The sequence below is a fragment of the Phymastichus coffea genome, unplaced genomic scaffold (assembly GCF_024137745.1).
Source record: "Phymastichus coffea isolate CEN01 unplaced genomic scaffold, Cenicafe_Pcof_1.1 PCOF00168, whole genome shotgun sequence".
Classification (NCBI taxonomy): domain Eukaryota; kingdom Metazoa; phylum Arthropoda; class Insecta; order Hymenoptera; family Eulophidae; genus Phymastichus; species Phymastichus coffea.
Window position 1 is genome coordinate 283,070 of NW_026706979.1, and position 23,616 is coordinate 306,685.

Below are 23,616 nucleotides of genomic sequence, written 5' to 3' on the forward strand. Positions count from 1 at the left end.
AGCCATTAAAGAACCTCAATTGCTGTGGCGACGAATTCGAGATCGGGAAATTCGCAGTTTATATTTTAATAAAGGATCAAAATAAATAAATGAGCATACAATTCGATGTAAAATGTCATATTTTACTATTTATTTTTCACTTTTTCGATAATTGGCAAAATTACGGAGATACATATTCCGAGAAAAGTCGAACTTTTCTCGATTTTCCGCATTTTCCAAAAGTTTAGAGCTCTGGTTTTTTCAATATAAGTTTTTTACACTAAAATAACTATGATATAAAAAGCTCGGTGCAAATGGTTTCAAGTTCAGTACTCATTTTACTGAACCATCAACAATTTGCACCTGACACAAGCCAACGACGAAATAGTCATTTGCACAGAAATACCAAGCTGTACAAGCTATTTGCCTGAATATTCGGCCTTTACAAAAGGCTTCATTTACTGCTGGAATCGAGTAGCCCCCAGAATTAAGAAAAAAAAACTATACGTTTGACGCTATTGGAAAGTACTATTATGACTATTTGTGATGATTGATATGTATTTATTCACAGACTTTTTCTTGCCATTAGTTGACAATTAAAATTAATTCTCTATAATTTCAAGAATATAACAATATATTTTGTGAACCTCTAACACAATATCTTTTATAGTTATGCCTTCATTTAAACTATTCAATAAAATTATAGGCTTATTCAAAAAAACCTAAGAATGTTTACAAAAAGTAATGTTGTTATTTTTTCATCAAATTTATCTAGTTAATATAGATAGCCACCTGTTTGCACGCTCAATATATAACTCTTACATCTTGACGAAAGTGAAAGTGTCAGATTCACTACCAGGTTTCTAGAAGTGAATTTCTATCAGCATTCAACGACAAAATTATCGCTTCTTCCCATCTAAATTTAGTAGCTACTTATAAAACGCAAAACTTGCTGAACTGAAGACTTTAAGTATAGATTTCTAGAAAATGATGCTGCAACCCGCAAAAAGAAAATTTATAAGCTAAATATGCATTCTCTTGACAATATCCAGATTATCAGTGTGAATAATGAGTAGTTGAAAAAATTTGTAAAAACGTAACGCTGATAATTCCATACGAATACTTGTTACATTATTATTTTTCTTATTTTCTCTCGCTTCTCTTTTGAGTAAATTTAATTCGCTTAATATTTTTCAAAATTATAAATATTACCAACAAATTTATAAGCTTTGACATTACTGTATGTATTATAATACACATGAATTGGACAATAATTTATAAGCACAAAGAAAAATGAATAATTATTTAATAATTTAATTTTTACTCTATTATTTTCTTTTTATAGCAGATTGATAATTCAAGATAACGCCAATAAGCAAAATGGCAATATTCGAAAAAATGGCGGAAAATATTGATTCATGAGTATACAATATTAAGGCGCTTCTTGTAAAGGTGAAAGCGCATGCGCTGTTAAATTGTTCCGGCGCTCCATATTCCATTGCCTCGCGTCAGCAACGAGCAGCTGGTTAGTTGAAGTCACTGATGAGCAGTGCAAAAGCATTTACTATTTGCAATTATTAGGTCGCGAGATCTTAGCTACTGTAAATTTATTGTTAGGGTTCTTATATTGGTTAAATTGATAAGAAAGCTATAGATGTAAGAAGTGTCAGTGATATTAGATCATGAAATAAAAAATTCATGGCCACGAAGCAGGCGTGCGTGCCTGATGACGTAACGTTTCAAGCGGTATTCGTATAGAGACCTTGAAAGTCTGTTTGTAATTGTGAGTGAGATTCCATGCAGCAGTGTGTGAGAACGCATGCATTAACATTTTTCTGTAGAGCATAAACAAATGACACTTTGAGTGGTCATCATTTTTCGCAGGTGCGTAATATTTTATTTCATTTTTTAAAGACATATTTATGTTGTTTATCATGTATTTTGCTAGAATTTGATTGACGGTTCAACAATTTATTAGATTTAGTAAGATTATCGAAACTGACAATAATTTTTTAGATTTATACTTATCAAGTCATTTCCTTTAAAAAAGCATTATTAATAAGCCCTTAATTTCATATTCTTTAAAAATCTGTTCATACAAATATAGATAAATTTGTTATGAATAAAAACATGTTATTGTTTGGCTTTTAACATATGAAGATCAGATAAATATATTCAAATAAGTAATAATAATATTATTCATTCATATTATGCATTGTCAAAGTAACATCAAAAACATGTATAGTTAACAAATTCGCTACGGCATAACCATGTGTAGGTAACTTTTTTTATCGTCGCCAAGTGCGGCATGACCCACCATACATCAAACTCATTTTTTTTAACCCTAGTAATATTGAAATGTTTTCTCCAGTCATTTTTCTTGTTTCATGAAAAATATTAAACAAATAGAATCTTTCATTTATTAATAATTAAATTATATATAATGTTATTCCACAAATAATCTTTCGTAATTATAAGTCTCGCACTTGGGGAATACATTGCTTGTTTCGATGCACGTATTCTGACGCTACTTTATTAAAGTTACTTTATTTTTTACTTTTTTCCAGTTACACGAGTTTGTCACAAAATGGAGGACCTCTCTGACAGTTATTTATTTGCTATACAAAAAATCAGTGGTGAAACTCAAACAGATAAATTTAAAGAAATTGGCCGTATTGTACAACATATTGTAAATTTTGCGAAAAATCAATCGGATATAAAAAATGCAATTGCTACCGTGCCAAATGCTTTAGTGCCTTTAATAAAAGTTCTTGTTGGTGTCAAAATAAAGTCACCTTCTCTCATAATACAAGCATTAAAATCAGACGATATATATTTAATAACAGAAGCTCTTAGAGCACGATGGTTTTATGATGGCAGTGATAAATCAATAACTAATTACAAATATTTTTCAGAAGCAATCTTTCCTTATGTCTCAATGTTCACGCGTAGAAATATTGTAAAAAAGTTATCTGTATGCCTTTTGGAGAACGAACCATGTATAGCTGAAGATTTTTTTAACGGCATTGTTGATACTTACGGCGTGCAAGAAGCTACCATTCTTTTGCCAGCTTGCCGAAGTGATTTTATTTACAAAGCTGTGGTTAAACATAAAATTAATTTATCCAATAAAATTTTAAAAAACCTTTACAGAAAGTATCCAAATCTCGTCTTACGTTATTTGAGGTTTGCGAATCCTTACGGGAGACGAGATGAAACTGATCGAATTATGTTTAAGATTGTCGATATCAATGAGTATGAAAATTTCATGCCACTGTTGATAACCAAACATCCGGAAACTTTTATCGATATGCAAGAAATTAGTAGAATTTCACCAAACTTAGGAAACAGACGAACAAAGATGCTTTTAAAACATGCTAAAAAATTTTTGATTGAAAGGCCACGAGAAGTAATTGATCTAATGCCTATAAAATTAGTTTATGATAATTTAACTCAAGAAGAATTTGAAACAATGTTTGGTAATATTATGGAAGATCGTTGGGATATGTTCAATATAGACAATATGTTGAACTATCTAGAATATTATCCAGAAGATAAACGAGCTACTCTCATTAAGAATAAAGTAAAAGAAAAATATGGTTTTAATATTTTAGAAAAAGTTGAAAAAATGACTACAAAATTTTTATTACTATTGCCGCAAAAAGAACGTTTTGATTTAGCTCGACGAATCATCGAAGTTGGGCACAAAGTTGTCGATGGGTTTGATTCTGAAAATACTTGGTGGTGTTATTTACCAATTGACGAGGCTATTTCAGCTTTAAAAATTCAAATGGCGAAAAATTGGAGATCAAATAAGCGTCAAAAGATATTTTCACAACTCATTTATGTATGTAAATTGAATGAAAGCAAAGACGCTTTACTTGAAGTTTTAAAATTCCTTGATGAAAAGTGTAAGAACGAAAGATCTCAAGTTATATGCAGTATGCTTGATCGTATAACCCAAGAATTTGATCTTGATACCTTTGATAATCAATATTGGCCGATTTTGTTCAATTTAGTAAAGCGAATTAAATTAAAAAAAGAAAATGCAAGAGATTATTGGGTTCTTATAAAAATTCTGAAAAAAAATGTTCATTATTGTATCAAACATGACCTACCATACGACGATATAATTCAAGTAATTGTTCGATTATTTGTAGAAGGGCGCGTTGGTGTATCATGGAAACTACTTGAAGATGAAGCAGAATATGAAAGAAAGTATTTAGATGTCTGTTTTAAGCATAATTATTGGCTCAATATGGACTACAAGAAAAATATAGTAGAAGGTATTTATAATTTTAATGAACGTCATGGTTTTACAAATGAATCGACAGGTAGATTATCTTTGAAAGATTATCCACATTTATTGGAAATCGTGAAGAGAACGATCAAAGATGAACAAAATGAAACATTAAGTTGGATAATTTATACTAAAGAAAAACTAGAAAAACACGAACCGGAGCTGTTTAAATCTTGGTTTTGTGATAAACAAAAGAGCGAAAAAAATGAAAAAATGGAAACGGATAAAGATGAAAAACAAATAGAACTAGCAGTAACTGAAAAAATCAGAAGTGAAAAAACGATTGAAAAAATGGATGAAGAAACAGAAGACGAGAGTGAAGAGAAGAGAGATGTTGTTAAATCTGATAATACGGATGGTGATTCGTCTATTGATTCAGTGAAAAGCTCATCAGAAGTCAAGGAAAAAGTAATATATCTTACAGAAGCTATAATAGCATTGAAAAGAAATTTCAGCGTTATTAAGGAAAATTGGCCTCAATACTACGAATGTTGTAAAAATGAAGTTAATACGAAAAAACGCCGGAGAGTAAAGCTTTTCTTGAAAACCTTACGTTGGTATCAAGAAATCCCAATTAAATTTGTAGAAAGATCTATAGAAGAAAATAATTTTCACATTATTGGATATCTGGTTGATGGGCCAACATTTTTTAAAATAGCTCAAAAGCAACTGCCCGACGAAAGCAATAAAGACAACAACGCCATTTACTTGAACGCTATTCAGATTACTTCAGCTGTCAAAAATACAACCACGCCAATTCCTATTTATCTAGTCGAGAAATACTTAACAGCTAGCTATATGTATTCATTTAAAAACTATATAAATGATGGTCTGAAATTATGGTCGTACGTAGCGTATCGTACATCATCCGAGAAAATGATAAAGTTGTCTAAAAATTTAGCTGCTAATAGATTGTTTTTAAAAAGACATGCTATTCGCGTAATGAATATTATGGCAGCTAGAAGTGACTTAGTTGAATTTTTTAAAGAAATGTGGGTCGTAGTAAAACATCCATTAATACGTCAAATGTTAGCTGATCGGGTGGGAACACTTTTTTCCAAACGACCTAGTGCAGACTCATGGGAATTGATGAGCACTTGCATTGACGATTTATCAATTCACGAAGATAATATATTTGAAGATCTCATGGGGTTTAAATCAGTGCCACTTGAGTTTGCTGCTGGATACGCAGAAAAAACGTTTAATAAATTGCAAGAGTTTATTAGCAAAGGAATGAGCACTCGTGATGCTTTGGATTTACTTGACAGATTTTTTCAAAATTTCAAACCTGACTGTACGGATCAGTTGTCGAATGACTTTTATAAAGAAGTATTGGCGTTTTATTTAATAAACTTTGATGCAGAAACACCGAATATTGATCGTTTTATTGTAAAAGTTTACTTGAATCCTGCAAGTATTCATTTGCAGGAAAGACTCGTGCACTTATCGATTTGTTTTACAAATGAGTCAAAGCGGTGGTATGGACTGAGTATAGAGAAGCGAAAATTATCGACAAATTTTGTTGATAGAATTATACAAGTTGTTGTTTTTCAAGTGCTCAAGTTCAAAGGAAACTTAAGTTTGGTAGAAAATTTATATCGTATGGTTTCCACTATATTAATACCTTATAAGCATTCTTGGTCGTATATTATGTTATTTTTGTGTACAGAATTTATGCGGACTCAACCTTCTTTTAAAGATTTTGGAATAAGAATCAGTGAAACAATAAGCTCCCTCGTGGAAAAATTCTCGCCCGAATATTTTATGCATATTGTAGAATTAATAAGAGAGTTCATTTGCAATTTTAATTTTTACGAGTATTCTGCAACAATAAAAAATCGATTAAATTTTCTTGAAGGTTTAATAGAAAATGAAAATAAAAATGGTCCCATTATAGCTGCTAAATTGCTGAATTTAAAAATTGTAAGTGAATATGATAATCAACATTGTCAAATACTTCGGATTTTATCTGAAATAGATAATCCATTAGTTCAATCTCTTTTGTGATATCAAATCGATGGTAAATGACATTATGCAACAGATCATTTAAATTTATTACAATAAAATCATTATTTCCTTTATACACAACGTGTGATACTTCCAAATAACGTGTGATAATAAAATATTATTATGTCATAGTTAATGTTAAACTTTCAAAGATTCTGTTAATTTTTCGATCTGTAAATAAAACTCATGTACTATCTAAGTAAATTAAGAGTTTTATAATGAAAAATATAACAAAAAAGTCATTACTTTTTATGTATTCATTTTGTATTATATTTGATAACAGCATAAAATTAGTAGAATATGTAAGAGTCATAAATAAGTTGTGGGAAACATTTTAATAAAGTGGATCCAGATAAAAAATACTGCCTTAACTTATTAAAATGTTCCAAGCGTTTTTGTTGCTGATGTTTATTGATGGTAATATGGTAAATTTTAGTTCGATGTGAAATTAATATTACTTACGTGTTGGATCGAACCCAGTTATAAAATCTGGACAAGGAGCATAGGCCGTTGTCCCCGCCGGAGTGTTGGGCCAACATGACCAACCGTCAAAAAGTGCTGGACAATAAGGTTCTGAAAATAATATAGAGTTAAAAATTAAATACTTAACTTATGAAGCCCTATCATTTATGCCATATTTTTCATATTATAATGGTTAGTAATTTAATGTAAATAAATGAGCTCAAAAAAACTTTTCTAATTTCCTTCTAAACCTAAATTTTAAACCAAAGTTCACAAAATTGTTTGTTTATAATTTATTAATGATGGATCAATTCCTTCAAATTAGCGAAATTTGATTTTATATTTATTGTACTGCTCATTATGTTTTTGTGGCGTATGAAAATTGATAAATATACTATGGAACAATTACCTTAAATTATAAAAAAAATAGTGTCCAGAAAGTTGCTGTATTTTTAATAAAGTATTTCAAAATTTATAATCGTACTATCATAAAAAAAATGCAATAATGAAAAAATATAAAGCATAAATTTAACGGAAAAAGAACGTGAATTATAACGTTCGTTAGAATATTATACGCGTGGACTATCGCATGGTAGTCGTTTGTCTTCTTTCTGTATCAATGCCAGGTAAATATTTATGAGATGCTAGGTCGGAAGGAAGTTGATGCTCGTACCTTTTTTTCTTCTTTACCCGTGCATCCACCGAATGCAGAGCTTGCAATGCGAGCTTGAGGTCATTTTGCAGCGGAAAAACACACGAATGCTTCCCAATGGGAGCGTGCAGACGCGAAATCGTGCAGCGAAATTTTTCAGAGAATCTTTTCAAGATTGATGGACTCTCACTGTCGGTTTATAGATCAACGGGGTATCGGAATTAATGCCGACAGATTGTTAAGACATCTATTCTACAGAGCTTCTATTTTTCTTTACGTAAATTTTCAAATTATTTTATAGATAATGTAAGTAGTAGAATACTTATAAAATTTTATTTAATTTGTCAGACCATAAAACACCGTTTGATAAAAAATCAATAGGGAAGGCAACACCAATGGCAACAATAGTAAGGCTCGCTTAATATTAAAAATATATCCAAATATGTGTCGAATATTTATTTTGACGAAGCTTCAATTAAATTGGTAGTTTTGTAAACATTAACTACAATAGTTGTTTTATCCGTTACATATTTGAATATTACTAGTGTCCAGCGACATTTGAATACATGAAATTAGATTTAGAAATAAGAAATTTAGAATAATAAAAAATTAACAAGTTTTTTTAATAATAATTATAAGAGATAAAGAAAGTCGTCTCCATAAAAGAGGGTGCATAATTGAAATATCGCCGCTAAGAGTTTTTTGGATGTAATATAGACGGCGTATAGACTCTGTATTGATTTTCGGTCCTTCGCTGTATATAGAGAAGAAGCTCTACAAATAGAGATACCAAGAGCCTTGATAAATTTTCAGTGGCTTGTGGAAATTTGGCTATTATATGAAAATAATTGAGTTTGTTCACGAGTAGGTGAAAGCGTTCAAGTTGTTGCTTGCACATGGCGTTATGTGATAAGAAAGACTACTTATTTATAGTAGCATCTAAGTGTTTTAAGTCATAATAGGTATCAAAGACCAAGCAAAGCTTTACATAAATATTAATTAAACTAATGAATTAACTTTTGCCTATTTTTAACTTTTTTAACCGTATATTTTTTTAAATTGATGTTAACTAGTTAATATGAGAATATTACATGCAAAATCACATCTAACAACAACACTGAAAGATAAAAATAATTACCATACTACTCAAGATTAATAACAAGCATTTTCAGATGATCCCGTCTGATCTCCGTTTATGTTACAATTTTCCGAGAGACTTAACGGCGTGACAGTGCATAACGATTATCCGAAGACACATTTATCGGCTGAGTATATATTGCACTTGCCCGTTTATTCGGATTTCCCTTAAGCGAACATGCAAAATGAAATATTACCTGTGCAACATGATGTTATATAGGCAAGCATAAGAAAGATCATAAATCTTACACATAGATATTAAAAAAAATTAACAACAAAGTATCTTTTTAGGATATTATTGTTGACGGATGGCAGTTAATGTAACATGTCTATCAATTGCATTTAATTTATTAATAAGCACTTTTGGCTAAAGAAATGGTTTTGTAAATAAAAAGATTGACCTAATCAAAGGGTAAATGAAAATTAAATAAAAGTAAATTGATGTAAATAATAGGATGATACCTAATATTTAATCATTTACGAATTTACTTTACATTTTGATTATTCTTTTATGATATAAAGTAAATTTGTCGTGATTATTTAATAAAAATAATTAATATTTTATCATTTTGAGATATATAACTGTTACAAATAAAAAACGCTACCAACTACATTGATACAGTATTACTTTGAAGAACGAAAAGAATTATCAATTTTTTTTAATTTAAAAACAAGTTTAACGAGCTACATACCACATTTTATCAATTATTAAAAGAACCCATTTAATATAGTTTTCAATTACAAAACAATACAAGCACTCTCATTTGATCATTCGTGGTGCTGATGTTGGTCTGCAATATACGTATGACAGTTGCAACGTGATATCATAGTTTTCAAACGGAACTATCGGACGACGAATATGAAGAAACATGAATGCTCAATGCGGTCCTCCACAGCTGCGAACTAATATATAAACGATCGCTAGTGCTGCTATAAAAAAATTTGGTCTTACCTTGCCGAATCGAAAGAATGAAAAAGAGATCACTTTTTCACTTTTATTACGCCCAATATTTACTATGCACAATAAAATTCAGCAAGTACAATTGTTCTTCGCTATTGAGTTCAATGACCATAACAAAGTAACTTTGTGAAATAGCGAATTGCTTAATTTAGACAACCCATAGTTAGGCAAATAAACTGTCACACTCAAATACCAAAAATAATTACGCACGCCAAGTTAGAACAAGATTGAATCTGAAAATTATGCTTCACGTATACAAAGAAATTTATAAAACGACTTTTTTTGCTTCTGATAAAACAATTATAAATTCTTGAGCGATAATAATTTATAATTTCACAGTTAAACAAATTAAATGTCAAATTGGTATTGTAATAATATTAAGGGTCTACAGTGACACGTGATTATACACGCAAAGTTTAATTATAAGTAAAAATTTGTTTTTACTATATGTACACCAGTATCTACGTATTTTCATACTTACAGATTACTATTCATGTAAATTATTCATAAGTTGAATTTACTTTTGAAACACAAATTCACTACTTCTAGATACATGATATACATTTTTCAAAGTATAATAAAATTCAAAGTGTCGCGCTCTTTTTACGCATCGACTAATCACAGCACTGGATATCGGCGTCGATATCGTTATCGTTTTTTAAAGGTAGAATTAATGTACGATAATAAGCGGTTTTAACTACTCACGCACATAACATTTGCACATTTATATTAACTGAAACTTAAAGTAAGCGATATTTACAGACTTATACAATTATATATATATTTGTTTGTATCATTTATACTTTTATTGAAAATTCGATGACAAATGAAATCTGTTAATTGCATATTTCTTAATTTGTGTTATCGAAACTACTGCTTAAAAGAAAAGTATAGATAATAAAATGACTCAGCATGATCTTAAGTTCACTAGTACATACACAAGCGATGACATTTTTATTCGTCTCAGTTGCTGTTGAAGCGTCTGATTATTAAGACGTAGAACACATTGATAGTCAAAACCATTCAATTATCGAAACACCAACTACAGAAATCATTGAGACTTAGTGCAGAAAATCCGTTAAAAAATACAGCGTGATCAAAAAAGTGATTTTGTGTAGTAAATAAAAATTTCTAATAAAATATAATGACATTTGTGAAAGTGTTTCCTTTACTAGTAACCGCTGCAGTTATTCAAATATGCAATGGTTACCGAATCTTAGGAATTTATCCATTCCAAGGGAGAAGTCATTTTATGGTACTCAATCAGTTATTTAAAGGACTTGCACGAAAAGGGCATCAAGTTGACTTAATAAGTGTCCTTCCTCTAGAAGAAAATCATCCAAATTATACGAGAATTATTGAGCTTCCGAATAATATAGCAATATTCATGGAAGCATTGCGATCTGAAAATTCACAATCGCTGTCTAGAAACATTCCTCTAATGCTTGGTAAAGTTGGTTATAAATTATGTGAATCCATGGAAGCTCCAGAATTTTTAGATTTAGTACGTAATCCGCCAAAAGATATACCATACGACGTCATTATAACGCAGGTAATATGTAATATAGTAAAATAGTATTATTTATTAAAACTATATAATCAAAAACGAATGAAACATACTGACTGTCTGATTGAATAATGAGCGATCTAACCACCAGTTATTTAAGTTGAATCCAAATTGCATCTCAGATGTACTTCAATTTTAATGCATCTGAAATATATATTAGTGCATTTTGGCTCACACTCGAGTAAACATCAAAATCGAGCTTCCGCATGTTTTGACGGTCAATTCAATCAAACAGTCAATAATATATTTTGATAAAAGAATTTCAGTTTCCTTTCTTGTTTTGGTTAACATATAATGTATAATGAAATCAAATGTTTTTTCATTATTATAAATTAGCAATGAAAAACAATGTATTGTTAAGTGAACTATTTTAATTATACAACGTAACAGAGTTTTTCAAAACAATAATTGCCAACATTTCAAGATATGACTATAATTACGGGTAGATTATAACATTCTCTCTTTATTTTAGACATTATGCTATCCCTGTTTTACGATTCTTGGATATTTGTGGAACATACCAGTTGTAGTTATAAGTACAACATCTCTTTATCCATGGATGCATGGAATGATCGGAAATCCTGATAATACTGCAATTTCTCCTAATAATTTAATATCCATCCCAGAAGGAAATAATTTTTGGACACGACTTGTCAATACATATTTATTTTATTATATAAAATTACTTTATTTCTACTATACATCTAATCAAGATCATTTGTTACAAAAATTATTCGGTCCTAATGTTCCGTCCATCCGTGAACTTGAGCAAAATATATCTTTAATATTGATGAACACATATTTTCCATTAAATGGGATTAAGCCAATGACAACGGGATTGGTGGAAGTTGGTGGCCTCCATATCCAAAATGATGGTCCTGATCTACCAGATGTAAGAGAAATAAATTCACCCCCCATTTATAGGGATAAAATGAAATCTAACAGTGAAAATTTAAAGTTTTCTATGCTCAGAAAATAATGAAATTTTGGTTAAACTCAGAAACCGAGATACGTACATCAATTGTTTGGTAATATTTCATTGTCAATAAATTAAGCTTTTGATTTATAAGATAATTAAAAATATACGAAGATTTTATTTGACAAAATTAAGACTTTCTTACATAGGAAGTATTTTTTCTTGTGGCATTCAGCGAAAATAATGAAAATTCTTTGAAATTATTACATTTGATTCTTAAGGTTTTATCATGCCTATCGAAACTTGTGTAGATGCAATTTTTTTCAATGATTTAAATATTATTTCTATTTTTTCTACTGGCATCATCTCTAGCTACAATATGATGCCCAAAATAAAGTAGATTATATCATCTTTACTTTTATCTAGACATTTTTTAATTAATATGTTGAAGCTAGTTCTAAAAATTTTACTCGAATATGAGTTAATATACTGAAATACAATATTTAATTCTGGAAAAATAAAATTCTGATTTTAGAACGTATAATTAAGAACATCAAGATGAATAAGTTTCGTGTCAATATCTCGATCAGAATGATTTGCATTAATTAAGAAATCATTAAATTTTTACTGCTAGGCTCCCAGCTTGTTTCCTTAATGAAATTATATAATTTATCATGCTAATATTTCCATTTTTTTTAGAATTTGAAAAAATGGCTAGATAAAAGTAAAGATGGTGTAGTTTATTTTACATTGGGTTCCATGTTTCGAATAGAAACACTGGCTGTTGAAAAAGTAGAAATAATATTCAAATCATTGGAAAAAATTGCACCTAAACAGGTTTTGATAAGAATTGAAAAACCTGACGAATTGAATGTTACAATTCCAAAGAATTTTCATCATTTGCTATGGATGCCACAAGAAAAAATACTTCGTATGTAAAAAAGTCTTCATTTTTTCTTATGAAATCTTCGCATACTTTTAATTATTTTATAAATCAGAAACTTAATTTATCGGCAAATAAAATATTTCCAAACAATTGACGTACCTTTTTCGGTTTTTGATTTTAACTGGAATTTCATCACCTATGAGCAGATAAAACTTTTACGAAAGTTAAATTGCCTCAGTAAATATTATGGAGATTTTCAAATTTCAGAACACCCAAACGTTAAAGCATTTATAACACACGGAGGTTTACTTGGAACACAGGAGTCTATTTATTACGGCGTACCAATGATTTGTTTACCACTGGTAGTGGATCAGTGGACCAATGCCAATTCATACGTATCGAAGAAGATCGCTATTACATTAGATATTACGAAGGTTACTGAAGATGAATTCGATTTTGCACTCGGTGAAATTTTGAATAACAGTATTTACAGGTAAATCACCTAATTATCGACGAAGTAGAACGAACGAAAAAATGATAAATGTCTGTTTTAGAGAAAATGTAAAAAGACTATCAGGTTTATTCCGAGACCGTCCGCAGAGTGCTATGGACACGGCAGCTTTTTGGATAGAATTTGTAATCCGAAATGGTAAGGATTCTCTGAGATCTCCTGCAATGGATTTAACTTGGTGGCAACTGGCGCTACTAGATGTACACGCAATTGCGATAGCAGGAATACTAACTACAGTTCATATAACCATTTTAATATTGAAAACGTTTGTTAGACTCATTTACCTACAGAAGAAAAAACTAGTAGTGCTCCACAATAAGAAGAAATTATTATAGTTATTTTATTTATTAGAATATTCTACAGATTACCATGTGCAATCTTGACCGAATTTCCAACTAATTATTTATGCCTGTCAGAATGTAAGGCAAACCCTTTAAATAGTATATACAAATATAATTTCAAAGTTATAGATTGTAAGACATAAATCTTGTTTGATAAAGCGTTGTAGTAATTATGCAAAATTATATATAACTATGAGAACTTGAAGACAAATAACTTTCTCATAACCATTGCGATGGCGGCGCTCATAGTGTAAATTCGCTTACGGCTATGCTTAAGTTATACTAGCGAATAGAAGCGCCACACAGCCGTCCGATAATTACTCTGTTTTAACTTGCAAGTTGAAAGCAATTAAGCGACAGAAGTACAGTTATATCCGTTGCTTCCCGCTGGGATTCTCAATAAATAGTGGGAATTTCATAAGCAGCAAGTAAACGCTGCGGATTTTGGCAGCGCGCGCAAAGTACGAGCGTTACATGGGCAAACAGACAGCCGATTGCCGGCCTTTGGCGATACGGTCGGCTTACACTTTGCGTTGGCGTACAAGGTCTTCACTTACAACTATCTCAGCAGCATCGAAATTGCTTTCATCGGCCAGAAAAATTTCTACTAGCCGCAAGCAACAGAGGGGAAAAAAACATCCATTAAGTTTGCCAGGCAAACCGCAGCACCTACGCTTATATTACTTTCGGCATATCTGACCCATTCGATCTTCATGTTTCTAGGCGCTCCCGTGCAAAGCTGGTATTTGCAAAGTTACGCAGCGAGCCGCGCGGATGTGTGTGCGAGCGCGCGCCCAAATACCGGTAAACCCGTGGCCGCGCATTCCCTTTGATGCCCATAAGGGATGCCAGAGCCGCACGAAAAATCATAATTGGGACTTGGGCGACGATAACCATGCTTCGGACTCTTTTTTTCTGTGTCAGAAAATTACGACCACTCGCGTGAGCGCGAACAATGCATTTGCAATGCACATAATGATCGGATGCACGGCTGTTCTCACGGTAGTTTATACGTTTGAGGAAGATGCATAATACTAATTGCGCGTGGCTTGTGAGAAATTCGAGTCGATTAGGCAAATTTTCAGTGCTAAAAATAACGATTATAAATTCTTGACGCACGCTTGTGCGGTCATGTGAACCTTTAAAATACTAAAAGTCTAACGAATTAATTCTGTTATTGTTTTTTAATAAAATAATAAATTGCTTTTCATACGAAAGCATATTTCGTTGAAATGTGCTGAAACAACCGCGAAGAATCGCGAAATAACAAGTGTATGTTTAATTTTTAAATTTCAATAATATCCGTATATATATATATATACACACCTTCCCTCTTCCCCCTCGACAACGTGTCCACTTTATTTGACACGCTCGTTGGTTTTTTAAACAAATAACGAATCCAAACGAATTTCACGGCCGAGTCTCCGAAACAATTAGCGATTTTTTGCTACGACTGTACTTTTATACGCGAAAATAGTGAAAAAATTAATTGCACGAGCGAGTAGAATATTTTACAATCTAAGTGCTGTATACTAATCAATAAGTTCATCACTGTTGAGGCTAGATGTTCAGTCGAATAAAATCGTAACAGTAAAACAATCGATTTTTTACTCGCTTACTAAGTCTCTCTCCTCGCTCTGCTATTTACATCAACGACCTTCCGAAGATTCTCTTCTACTTTAATTACGCAAACGGCACTCGTATACATACCTACTGTGCACTTTATGACGTCGGAGCGAGCATTGCCAACGCGTAACGTAACGCGCAGGCCGTCGAAAACAGGCTCGAATTATCCTTGATGTCAGCGAGTTCCACGACGCTGCCCTTGAAGATTGACAACCTTTCAAAAATCCACGTCGACGGCAATGCTTTCTTTTATACTTTAAAGAGTCTAGGCGTTATCTTACTGCCTTCGCTCCAGTGGAAACATTATGTCTCAACGACCGTTGGAAAGGTTGCTTTCGCAAGTCCCTCACACTTGGTCTGAAAAAGCATCTTGTCGAGACACTACAGCTTTCCCTCGCTTCGGCTATATCTCTCTGCTTTTTATGGACGCCGACAACAGGCTTTACTCCGATTTGCAGGTCGCTCAAAGTGCGCGCGCGTACGCTTCGTAGCTGATTTTCTCCCATAAATACCTGCGTTCGCGACGTCACAGCGCGCGTGTTCTTTCATAGACCGAAATTGAAACGACTTTCACTGGCTCGCTTTTTATGCAAACTAGTAGCCAAAGACCAATTCGGCCGCCGTGACCTTCCGCTCTACCTACAACCCACATTCGCCTCTTAAATGAGCACATCCTCGGCTTTTCACTTGGTCAGTCCTCGCACAGAAGCTTGGAAGCGCTTGTTTGCTACTCGCTGAATGAAACTTCTAAATCATTTAAGTGTCACCGTCGCTGATCGTGACAGGTTCGACGAATTTAGAAGCTGCCTCACCTCGCTCATGTTACTTCGCCAACAGCAGCACGTGGCGCAAAAAATTGCATTCGAGAGATTAACAAATCAAACAGCGTTGAAAACTTTTTCCCCGTCCCGTCTACCAGCCCTTCAACACCGCGACTTTCAACACTTTCAAGGCAGTCTATCTCGACGCTAATGACCGATATTTGCACCACGCCTGCGATCCTCCGTTCTCTTCTCACAATTGTTTTAATGCGCGAGACATATTCTCTGTTATTCTCGTACTTTGATGCCTCGTATACTGATACGAGCTACATTGCAAATTGCTAAGTTGTCATCTTCTCTCCGTACGTATTCGATCTTTGCGTTGCGTAAAAATGAAGACTGTCTCATTGCGCACTTGCTGTCGGTTGTTTCACCCCATTTGCCTTCCTGAATCCCTTGATCGAAAGTGCGATTTCTCGGTCTGACTTCGCTTCGGAAAGGGCGAACTTTTGCGGACACTATGATCAACGCGCTATATATTACACTAAAATAATAATTAAAATAATTAAGAGGGCGTGCTGTAAGTCAAAAGTGACGTGACCAAGAGAGCGCACTGATGTAGGCTTCGAAAATTTCGTGTATAAATAAACGTACTTTCGGCCGGGTATCACGGAAAATAGTACACGACACTCGACCCGAAAGTTCTTTTGGATTTGCTAGTTTGAGCGTTATGACTGACGGCCTCAGCTTCGCCTCTGCCACCATCGACGCAAGCCCGGAAATCCAACTTTCAAGCCATATATCGCAATCTAATATTTCCAATGACTCTGTAATCTCTCTCCCTGTCTCTCTATTTCTCTGCCTGCTGCTATCGGAAAAGTCGATGCAATTGCACGTGTGCGATGGGCAAACTACAGGATAATGGCCAAGTTTCCGATGTGTATACATTTCACCCGATTGCTATGATTAATTATGAAAGTGAACTAGTAGGCCTGTCTTTGATAAAAACATACAGTTTATGGCTTGGAAAATGGTTTTTTGCTTAAAATTCGAACGATTTATCGTGATCGTTGTTGAGATACATAATTTTTTATGGTTAATCTATAAAACGACTAAAATGTTTATTCATATATGAAAATATATGCGCAAACGATCTCGCGTAAATATTTATGATTTTGAATATTCATATCTCCATGTGACTAATAAGAAAAGCTTGTGAATGGTTAATTTTATTAAAACAAAATTGTTAAATTATCTGAACAGCTGCGTACACAATCAACTGTGTACAATCTAATAAACAAGACAATAAGCATCTTGCAGGTGAATGCGTCACAAGTTGTGTAATATAATGTTTGTTAAATTGATTTTGCAACTCGTGTAACTGAAATATCTGCAATTTTTCAAATAAGAATGACAATTCTCTACGAGTAAATGTAATTCAGCTAGAACACACCTGGCAATTTATTCTCAATCGTAAGCTGAATTCTTTTTTCCCATGTGCAAACATTTACTCGTGGATAATTGTCGTTCTTATTTGAAAAATTGCAGATGTGTAAATCTCACGAACTGTCGCGTGCCAATCAACCGTCTTACATTATTTCGACTCAACCATTGTAACTTCATTTCGAACACTCACTACGACAAAGTGCTCGTGTAAATCTTTATTTATTGAGGTCTTTTGAAGTCTTTATCGTAAAACACTTCTAAGCAGCTTAAACTCTTATCGCGTCCAACCTGTAAAAACGTCCAAATGAAAAAAGTACATTTGCGCGGCATTGTTTCGGCCTCGAAACGCAAGCACACTGTGCGGATAAAATAATTTCGCTGCAGGTCACTTACGAAATGGAGCGAATTCTTGTGACAGCTGCCGCAGGTTATATCGGTATACGAGAGATCGCCTTTGAAATATTCTCATTCCAAACGGGAAAAAAATATTCAGCTGATGGTCGCAAACTGTCACGCGTGTTCTACCTGAATTCCGAAAGCTTACGTTGAATTGCAATGTTTCCAGTTGATGATTTCAATCGAAATTACTCAGATGAATTCGGTGAAGGTTTTTTATTTGGAAGATATTTAGATCCTTGATCAAACGTGCTGTTATTTTCTGTATTGTTGTAGAAACGCTTTCATTTTTTAGGAGTTAACGTAAACTAAACTCTGAAAGTATCTTTTAAATTACTATTGCCAATTGGAAATTTTCATTGTTTTACGTTATAATAAATTGAAAATGCTCCCAATTCAGTGATAGCCTTTTAAAGATTTGTTGATATAATTAACTACATTTTTTTCTTTTCTTTGGTAGAAAATTCAGTGCAAAATCACTTTAATGATTAGTTTAATCTTGCTAGGCCATATATTTTATCGGTATATTTTGCACTTTGAACATGTCTGAACAATTATTTTCAATTGTTATTGAAAGTTTTCATTATTATAGTATGAACGTGGTAACGTTCAAGGACTGTAGTGTATTTATGTAGTTGTGTCTCGACTGGTGGCGATAGATCAATATTATTTTATAGGTTAACAATTTTTTCAATTAACAACAATTATATATATTGCTAGCATGTATGTATATATAACACATTGCTGTGGGACAGTAGAAGCTTAACATGCGTTAAGAGCAGTATTCTACAACAGTTTCCTTTTGGCATTCAATTTTTTGCGCATTCAGCCTCTGGTTTAGCTCAATGTCTTTAAAAAAACGGTTCGACAACATTGTCTTGACATGGCGACAAATATTTATTGTATATTTAAAATTATATTCGAGATCAATTTTAAGATCTCTGCTGTATTTTTTTAAAGTGTGTGGAGTTTTACCGATATCAATTACCACAAAAAATGCAGATGACAATAGAACTTTGAAGCAGTGGATATTTACAAAAAGCTACTGTGCTATGTCGTATAACTTGATACTCATGTGCGGAATTATTTTACTCTATTATTTTTACATATATTCGACGCTAATTGCAATCACGGAAGAACAAAACAAAGGCTTGCACTTTTATGTCAGGGCTTACACCTTCATAATCGTGTGCATTTCTTTCATTCTGTTGTCGTACTGTTTGCTGTACAAAAAATTGATCAATCTTTTCGATGGAATTTCTGAAATTAATGCGAACGTTAAAAGTCATATGAAAAATCAAACGTTAACCTTTCCATATACCCAAATATTAATTCAATTTGTAATTTATATATTAATTTTCTGGGGATCTGTCACCGTTTCGGATATATATCCTTTTGAATTTTCAGTGGTTCTAAATATAGTACTGATATGTCGATCAATAGAAAATGCAGTTATAATCCAGTACAGTATAATTTTTAAATTAATCGAACATTTGTTCAAAGTGTTGAATGAGAATTTAATCATGTTACTTCGTATGAATGCAATCTATGACGTCAGAATCACAGCTTACTCTGTTTCGAAAGTGAAACAGGTACGGAGCTTATACGCATTGCTGAGTAATTTGTGCCAGGATTTGTCCGATTTCTACTCATTTCCCATGACATTCGATTTACTTTCCACATTTGTAACATTACTACAAGGAACGTACGTTTTAACCAATCCAATATTCAGTAAGGAAGCAACATTTTATGGTATCGACATTGCTGTGAGTTTCTTCAACGTTCTACAATGTGTGCTGCTTTTGCTGGTACTGACAAGGACAATTTCGGCACTTATTCGGGAGGTAAAATACATATATCAATTTCATACCTTATGAAATATATAACCATGTTTTTATATTTTCAAATAGAGTAAGAAAACGGCTAGGATAATTAACAATCATTTGAATATTATCCCATGCGAATTCAAGGAAAAGGTATTTATACCAAGCACAGCTAATTCACATGTGAAAAAATAAATCAACTATCTTTCAGCTCGATCCATTTTTAATATATCTGCTGCATACAAATATTAAAATTACGATTTTCGGATGTCTCTCTTTGGACGGATCTTTACTGATATCGGTGATTATAATCATGGAATTCGTCAATGCCTCTGTTGTATTTTTATTAAAGATAATAATTTTCGCGCTAATTATAGCATCTGAATTTCCACATTCGTAAGCTCGAAACAGATGGCATTGGCATTTTATCTTTTCTTTCTGCAGAGTTATAATGTTTATATGATAGTTTGCAGGTTCAATAACCACTTATCTAGTGATAGTATATCAATTCCAAATACAAAACCAGTTATCTTGTAATTCGTCAATAGTGCACGAGTGAATTAAAACTATCACTGTATATACTGAATATATACTCATAAAAACAAATAATTCTTAGCTGCTTGTTGATCAATGATCTCATTTCATTTCTAACGTATCTACTCGCATTACAATTTTTGAAAGTATTTACATTGAAAGTCATTGATTTTCTTTTCAGTTGAATTATTACAGCAAGCGCGGCAATAAAAATAGCGATTTGCTCGACATTTACCCATTGGCACTCGACAAAACAACTCAACCCTCTTATTGTGCACGTCGAACAAAGAAAGCAACTCAAGCGCAGTAACATAAAACCAAATATCACTGCCGAATCAGCTAAACGCAAGATGTCGTTTCAAAGGACAAAAACGAAAATGTTTATGGACAATCAAAGAAGTCTAAACGTTATACGTGAAATAAACGTTCTCAACTGTCTGTTCTCCTGGATTTAAGAAGAGATGGTATAACTTTGATGACAGTTTTTCAAACGGCATCTCAATCACTTGATTACAAATGTTATCACTAATTTTCCTGTGTAGTATAGACCACCAACCCCTACGTTTGTGTGTTATAATCAACATCACACAGTAATCACTAGATTAAAATAACCACCTTGAATGATCGCGAAGAAAGAAAAGAAACCAATATAAATCGCGTTATATTTTCCCGATAATTTTATAATTAATAATTAGTAAGTTTATAATAAATGTTGATAGTCGGTCTTATTTCGTATATTTCGTTAATATGTTGAATGTATTGTCGCCATTCAAAAAAAGATCTGTAATTCTAGAAATGTAAAAATCAAGTACAAATTTATCGATACGAAGAAAGATCGCCAGTGGTAAAAGTCGAGTATGCGGAAGGAGCCAAGGGCTTTTTGGAGATTGGGAACGCGGTGTACGTTCGCGTTCCAAGCGCGACACTCGAGAAAGTGCACGGCAATTGACCAGCGAACGTTTACCTATAAACAGTCGAGCTGATGCACACAGGGAATACACTTGAACCGCCACCACGAGAGACAGCATACCGTGAAGCTTGACGCTCGTGGAAGCACGACAGTGAGCCATTTCCGCTGCATTGAGTTCGATCAAATTTGTTTTGTATTCACTTGTTTCAAGAGAATATTTACGATGGAGTATGATCGGTATTGACGTATTATGGTATTTTTATATCACAGCTACATTTTATATTGACTTACATTCAATGTTGAAATGCTCAAACATAAAAAAAAAGAAGTAAAGATTATTTCTATATTTCGCAACGACTGTTAGAACCGTTATAATTTAGAACTATTAATCGAATTATATCATTCTAATTATTGTCAGTGTATTATAAAAATGGAAATCATGAAATGTAATTAAATAACGTTAAATTGTGTTTGCCACATTTTTACGAAGGTAAGTTAAATCAAGCCTTCGCGCACTATAGTAAAAAAAAAAGAAAATTATTTATTTGCCTATTATTTGAAACAGTTAGGTGAACTTTTCAATTCAATCTCACTTTGATAGGTGTCATACCATGAAACTTTAAACTAACCTTGGTCATTTAGCTGCAAATGCATGGCGCGCGACATCGATTTCCTCGCGAGCTTTCGGTACCCGCTACTTAACTCGCGTTCTCCGTTTCGCTCGCAATATAATGCTCATCCACATAGTAGTAGTAAGAGGAGTAGTAGTAGTAGAGAGATAGAGAGAGAGATAGAGAGAGAGAGAGAGAGAGAGAGAGGGAGGAAAAGCGTGATCTGGCAAATGTGAAAGCGCATTTCGAGAGCTGCAGTTGCAGTTGCGCTATGCGCAGTCTCGTTTCCAATTCATGTGCACGGCCATATAGTCTTGTTAAATGCGCTTACCTCTCGTTTCCGAACTATGCTCTCGTAAATACTTATTCGTTTGCTGGTATGTTGCGTACTCGACGATAGTTCGTTAGCGTATTTTAATTTTAGAATGCTGAGCTACACAAAAGAGTAAAGTTTCGATTCAAATCTTTTTTTTAAACACTTGTAATTTAACAGTTGATACGATTGAAAAACGATCTATGACCAAAACCCTTTTATTTAGTAAATTAATTGCATAAAGCTTAGCATTATTATCATTAAACTATTTTCATCAATTATGTGAAATCTGATACTTTTTCAAATGTTCGTCAGAGTGAAAGAGAGAAAGAGAGATTGTCCTACCGCAAACGAAGAAAAATGTAAATAAGAAAGAAGAAAAGGTATTCAAAGAGCTGATGCCTTTTGGAGGATTACGCTTCACTTTGGAGAGACAAAGAGAGAGAGAGAGAGAGAGAGAGAGAGACCACTTTCTCACCCTAGTTTCACGAAAGACTTTGCAAAATTTTATAAAGGAAATTCTCAGTAAGAAAGCATTTACTCTGTCTGAAAGATTTCAGCTGCGGCTGTACTTCTCTAAAAAGAAGTCAAATACTTTGCCCAGGAATTTATATTGCATTTGGAAAAAAACAGATTTACGTTGTAAAAATTAACGTGCACTGATAGCTGGCTTATAAAACTTTATATACAATTACTAATTTAATTTTGTGAACTAATTTTCGATTTGCAAAGTGCATGTATCTCAATTAACTAAAATGAATCTACTTTACATTTTTCAAATAAGCTTTCAAACTTTTTCGTTTTTCCGCTCTTAGCAATGAGCTTATTTAATACTCCAGAGTACCTTTTCACAACAACACCGTCGACAGAGCAAAATCTAATTAAAATCTTTCCTTGTTAGGTTTAATGAAAAATGCATCCGCTCGGTAGGCGGACGCGAAAAAAAAAATAAAATTCAAAAACGAACAGAAGAAAAGGAAAAAAACAACGTTTATTGCTAGACTGACCTGGCGGTGGAGTGGAGTTGAGGGCCAGTTTCCCGAGGCACTCTTGCTGGCGTTCCAATTTGATCAGCCGCAGCTCGTCCTCCTGCATCGTGCTGCCCGCCACCGTTGTGTTTCCTGGCGGCATCTAATGGACGCAAACGAGAGAAAAAGAATTAGTCGATCGCTTTTGACACGCGTACCTGTTGGCAATGTTGCTGCTTTTAAATTGATTACGTAATTGGCACTACTCGCAAAGTCTCCTTGCTAAGCTTTGTTTTGGTTGTCGGGGTTATTTTGAATTAAAAAAAAATTTGTTTTTTTTGTATGTTTCGTCTTTAACATAGATGCAGATATTTTTCCAAGGCAGCTGGCGCGCCATAGAATAGCGCATTATTTTATTTAAATAATCAATCCAGAATTCCGCAATGACGGTAAGCTCAAAAATAAAGAATTTCTTGAAGTTTCTTCGTCAACTGTTACAATTCATTTAC

At 33.0% G+C, this 23,616-nt stretch overlaps 3 protein-coding genes across 7 annotated transcripts in view; 2 read left to right on the top strand and 1 right to left on the bottom strand.

Annotated features, from left to right (window-relative positions):
• The window catches only part of LOC131673100 (calcitonin gene-related peptide type 1 receptor), a 123,829-nt gene that overhangs the window by 43,438 nt on the left and 56,775 nt on the right, over positions 1–23,616 (bottom strand). For all 4 annotated transcript variants that reach the window (XM_058950811.1, XM_058950812.1, XM_058950813.1 and 1 more), the window contains 2 exons: positions 23,147–23,270; positions 6,749–6,859 (listed from right to left, as the gene is read on the bottom strand). In XM_058950811.1, the coding sequence (XP_058806794.1) occupies positions 6,749–6,859; positions 23,147–23,270 (235 nt within the window). The remainder of the gene's footprint in view (positions 1–6,748; positions 6,860–23,146; positions 23,271–23,616) is intronic.
• Positions 1,501–6,726, top strand: LOC131673097 (uncharacterized). Its single transcript, XM_058950808.1, has 2 exons — positions 1,501–1,863; positions 2,547–6,726. The coding sequence occupies exon 2, from the start codon at positions 2,567–2,569 to the stop codon at positions 6,284–6,286; it is 3,720 nt and encodes a 1,239-aa protein (XP_058806791.1). The 5' UTR covers positions 1,501–1,863; positions 2,547–2,566; the 3' UTR covers positions 6,287–6,726.
• On the top strand, positions 10,494–15,272 carry LOC131673099 (UDP-glycosyltransferase UGT5-like). Of its 2 annotated transcripts, none has more exons than XM_058950809.1 (5): positions 10,494–11,050; positions 11,538–11,957; positions 12,681–12,912; positions 13,135–13,360; positions 13,422–15,272. In XM_058950809.1, exons 1-5 carry the CDS (start codon positions 10,643–10,645, stop codon positions 13,711–13,713), a joined length of 1,578 nt encoding a protein of 525 aa, XP_058806792.1. In that variant the 5' UTR covers positions 10,494–10,642; the 3' UTR covers positions 13,714–15,272. The 2 variants fall into 2 exon arrangements, with proteins under 2 accessions (XP_058806792.1, XP_058806793.1); XM_058950810.1 differs by having other exon boundaries at positions 11,889–11,957.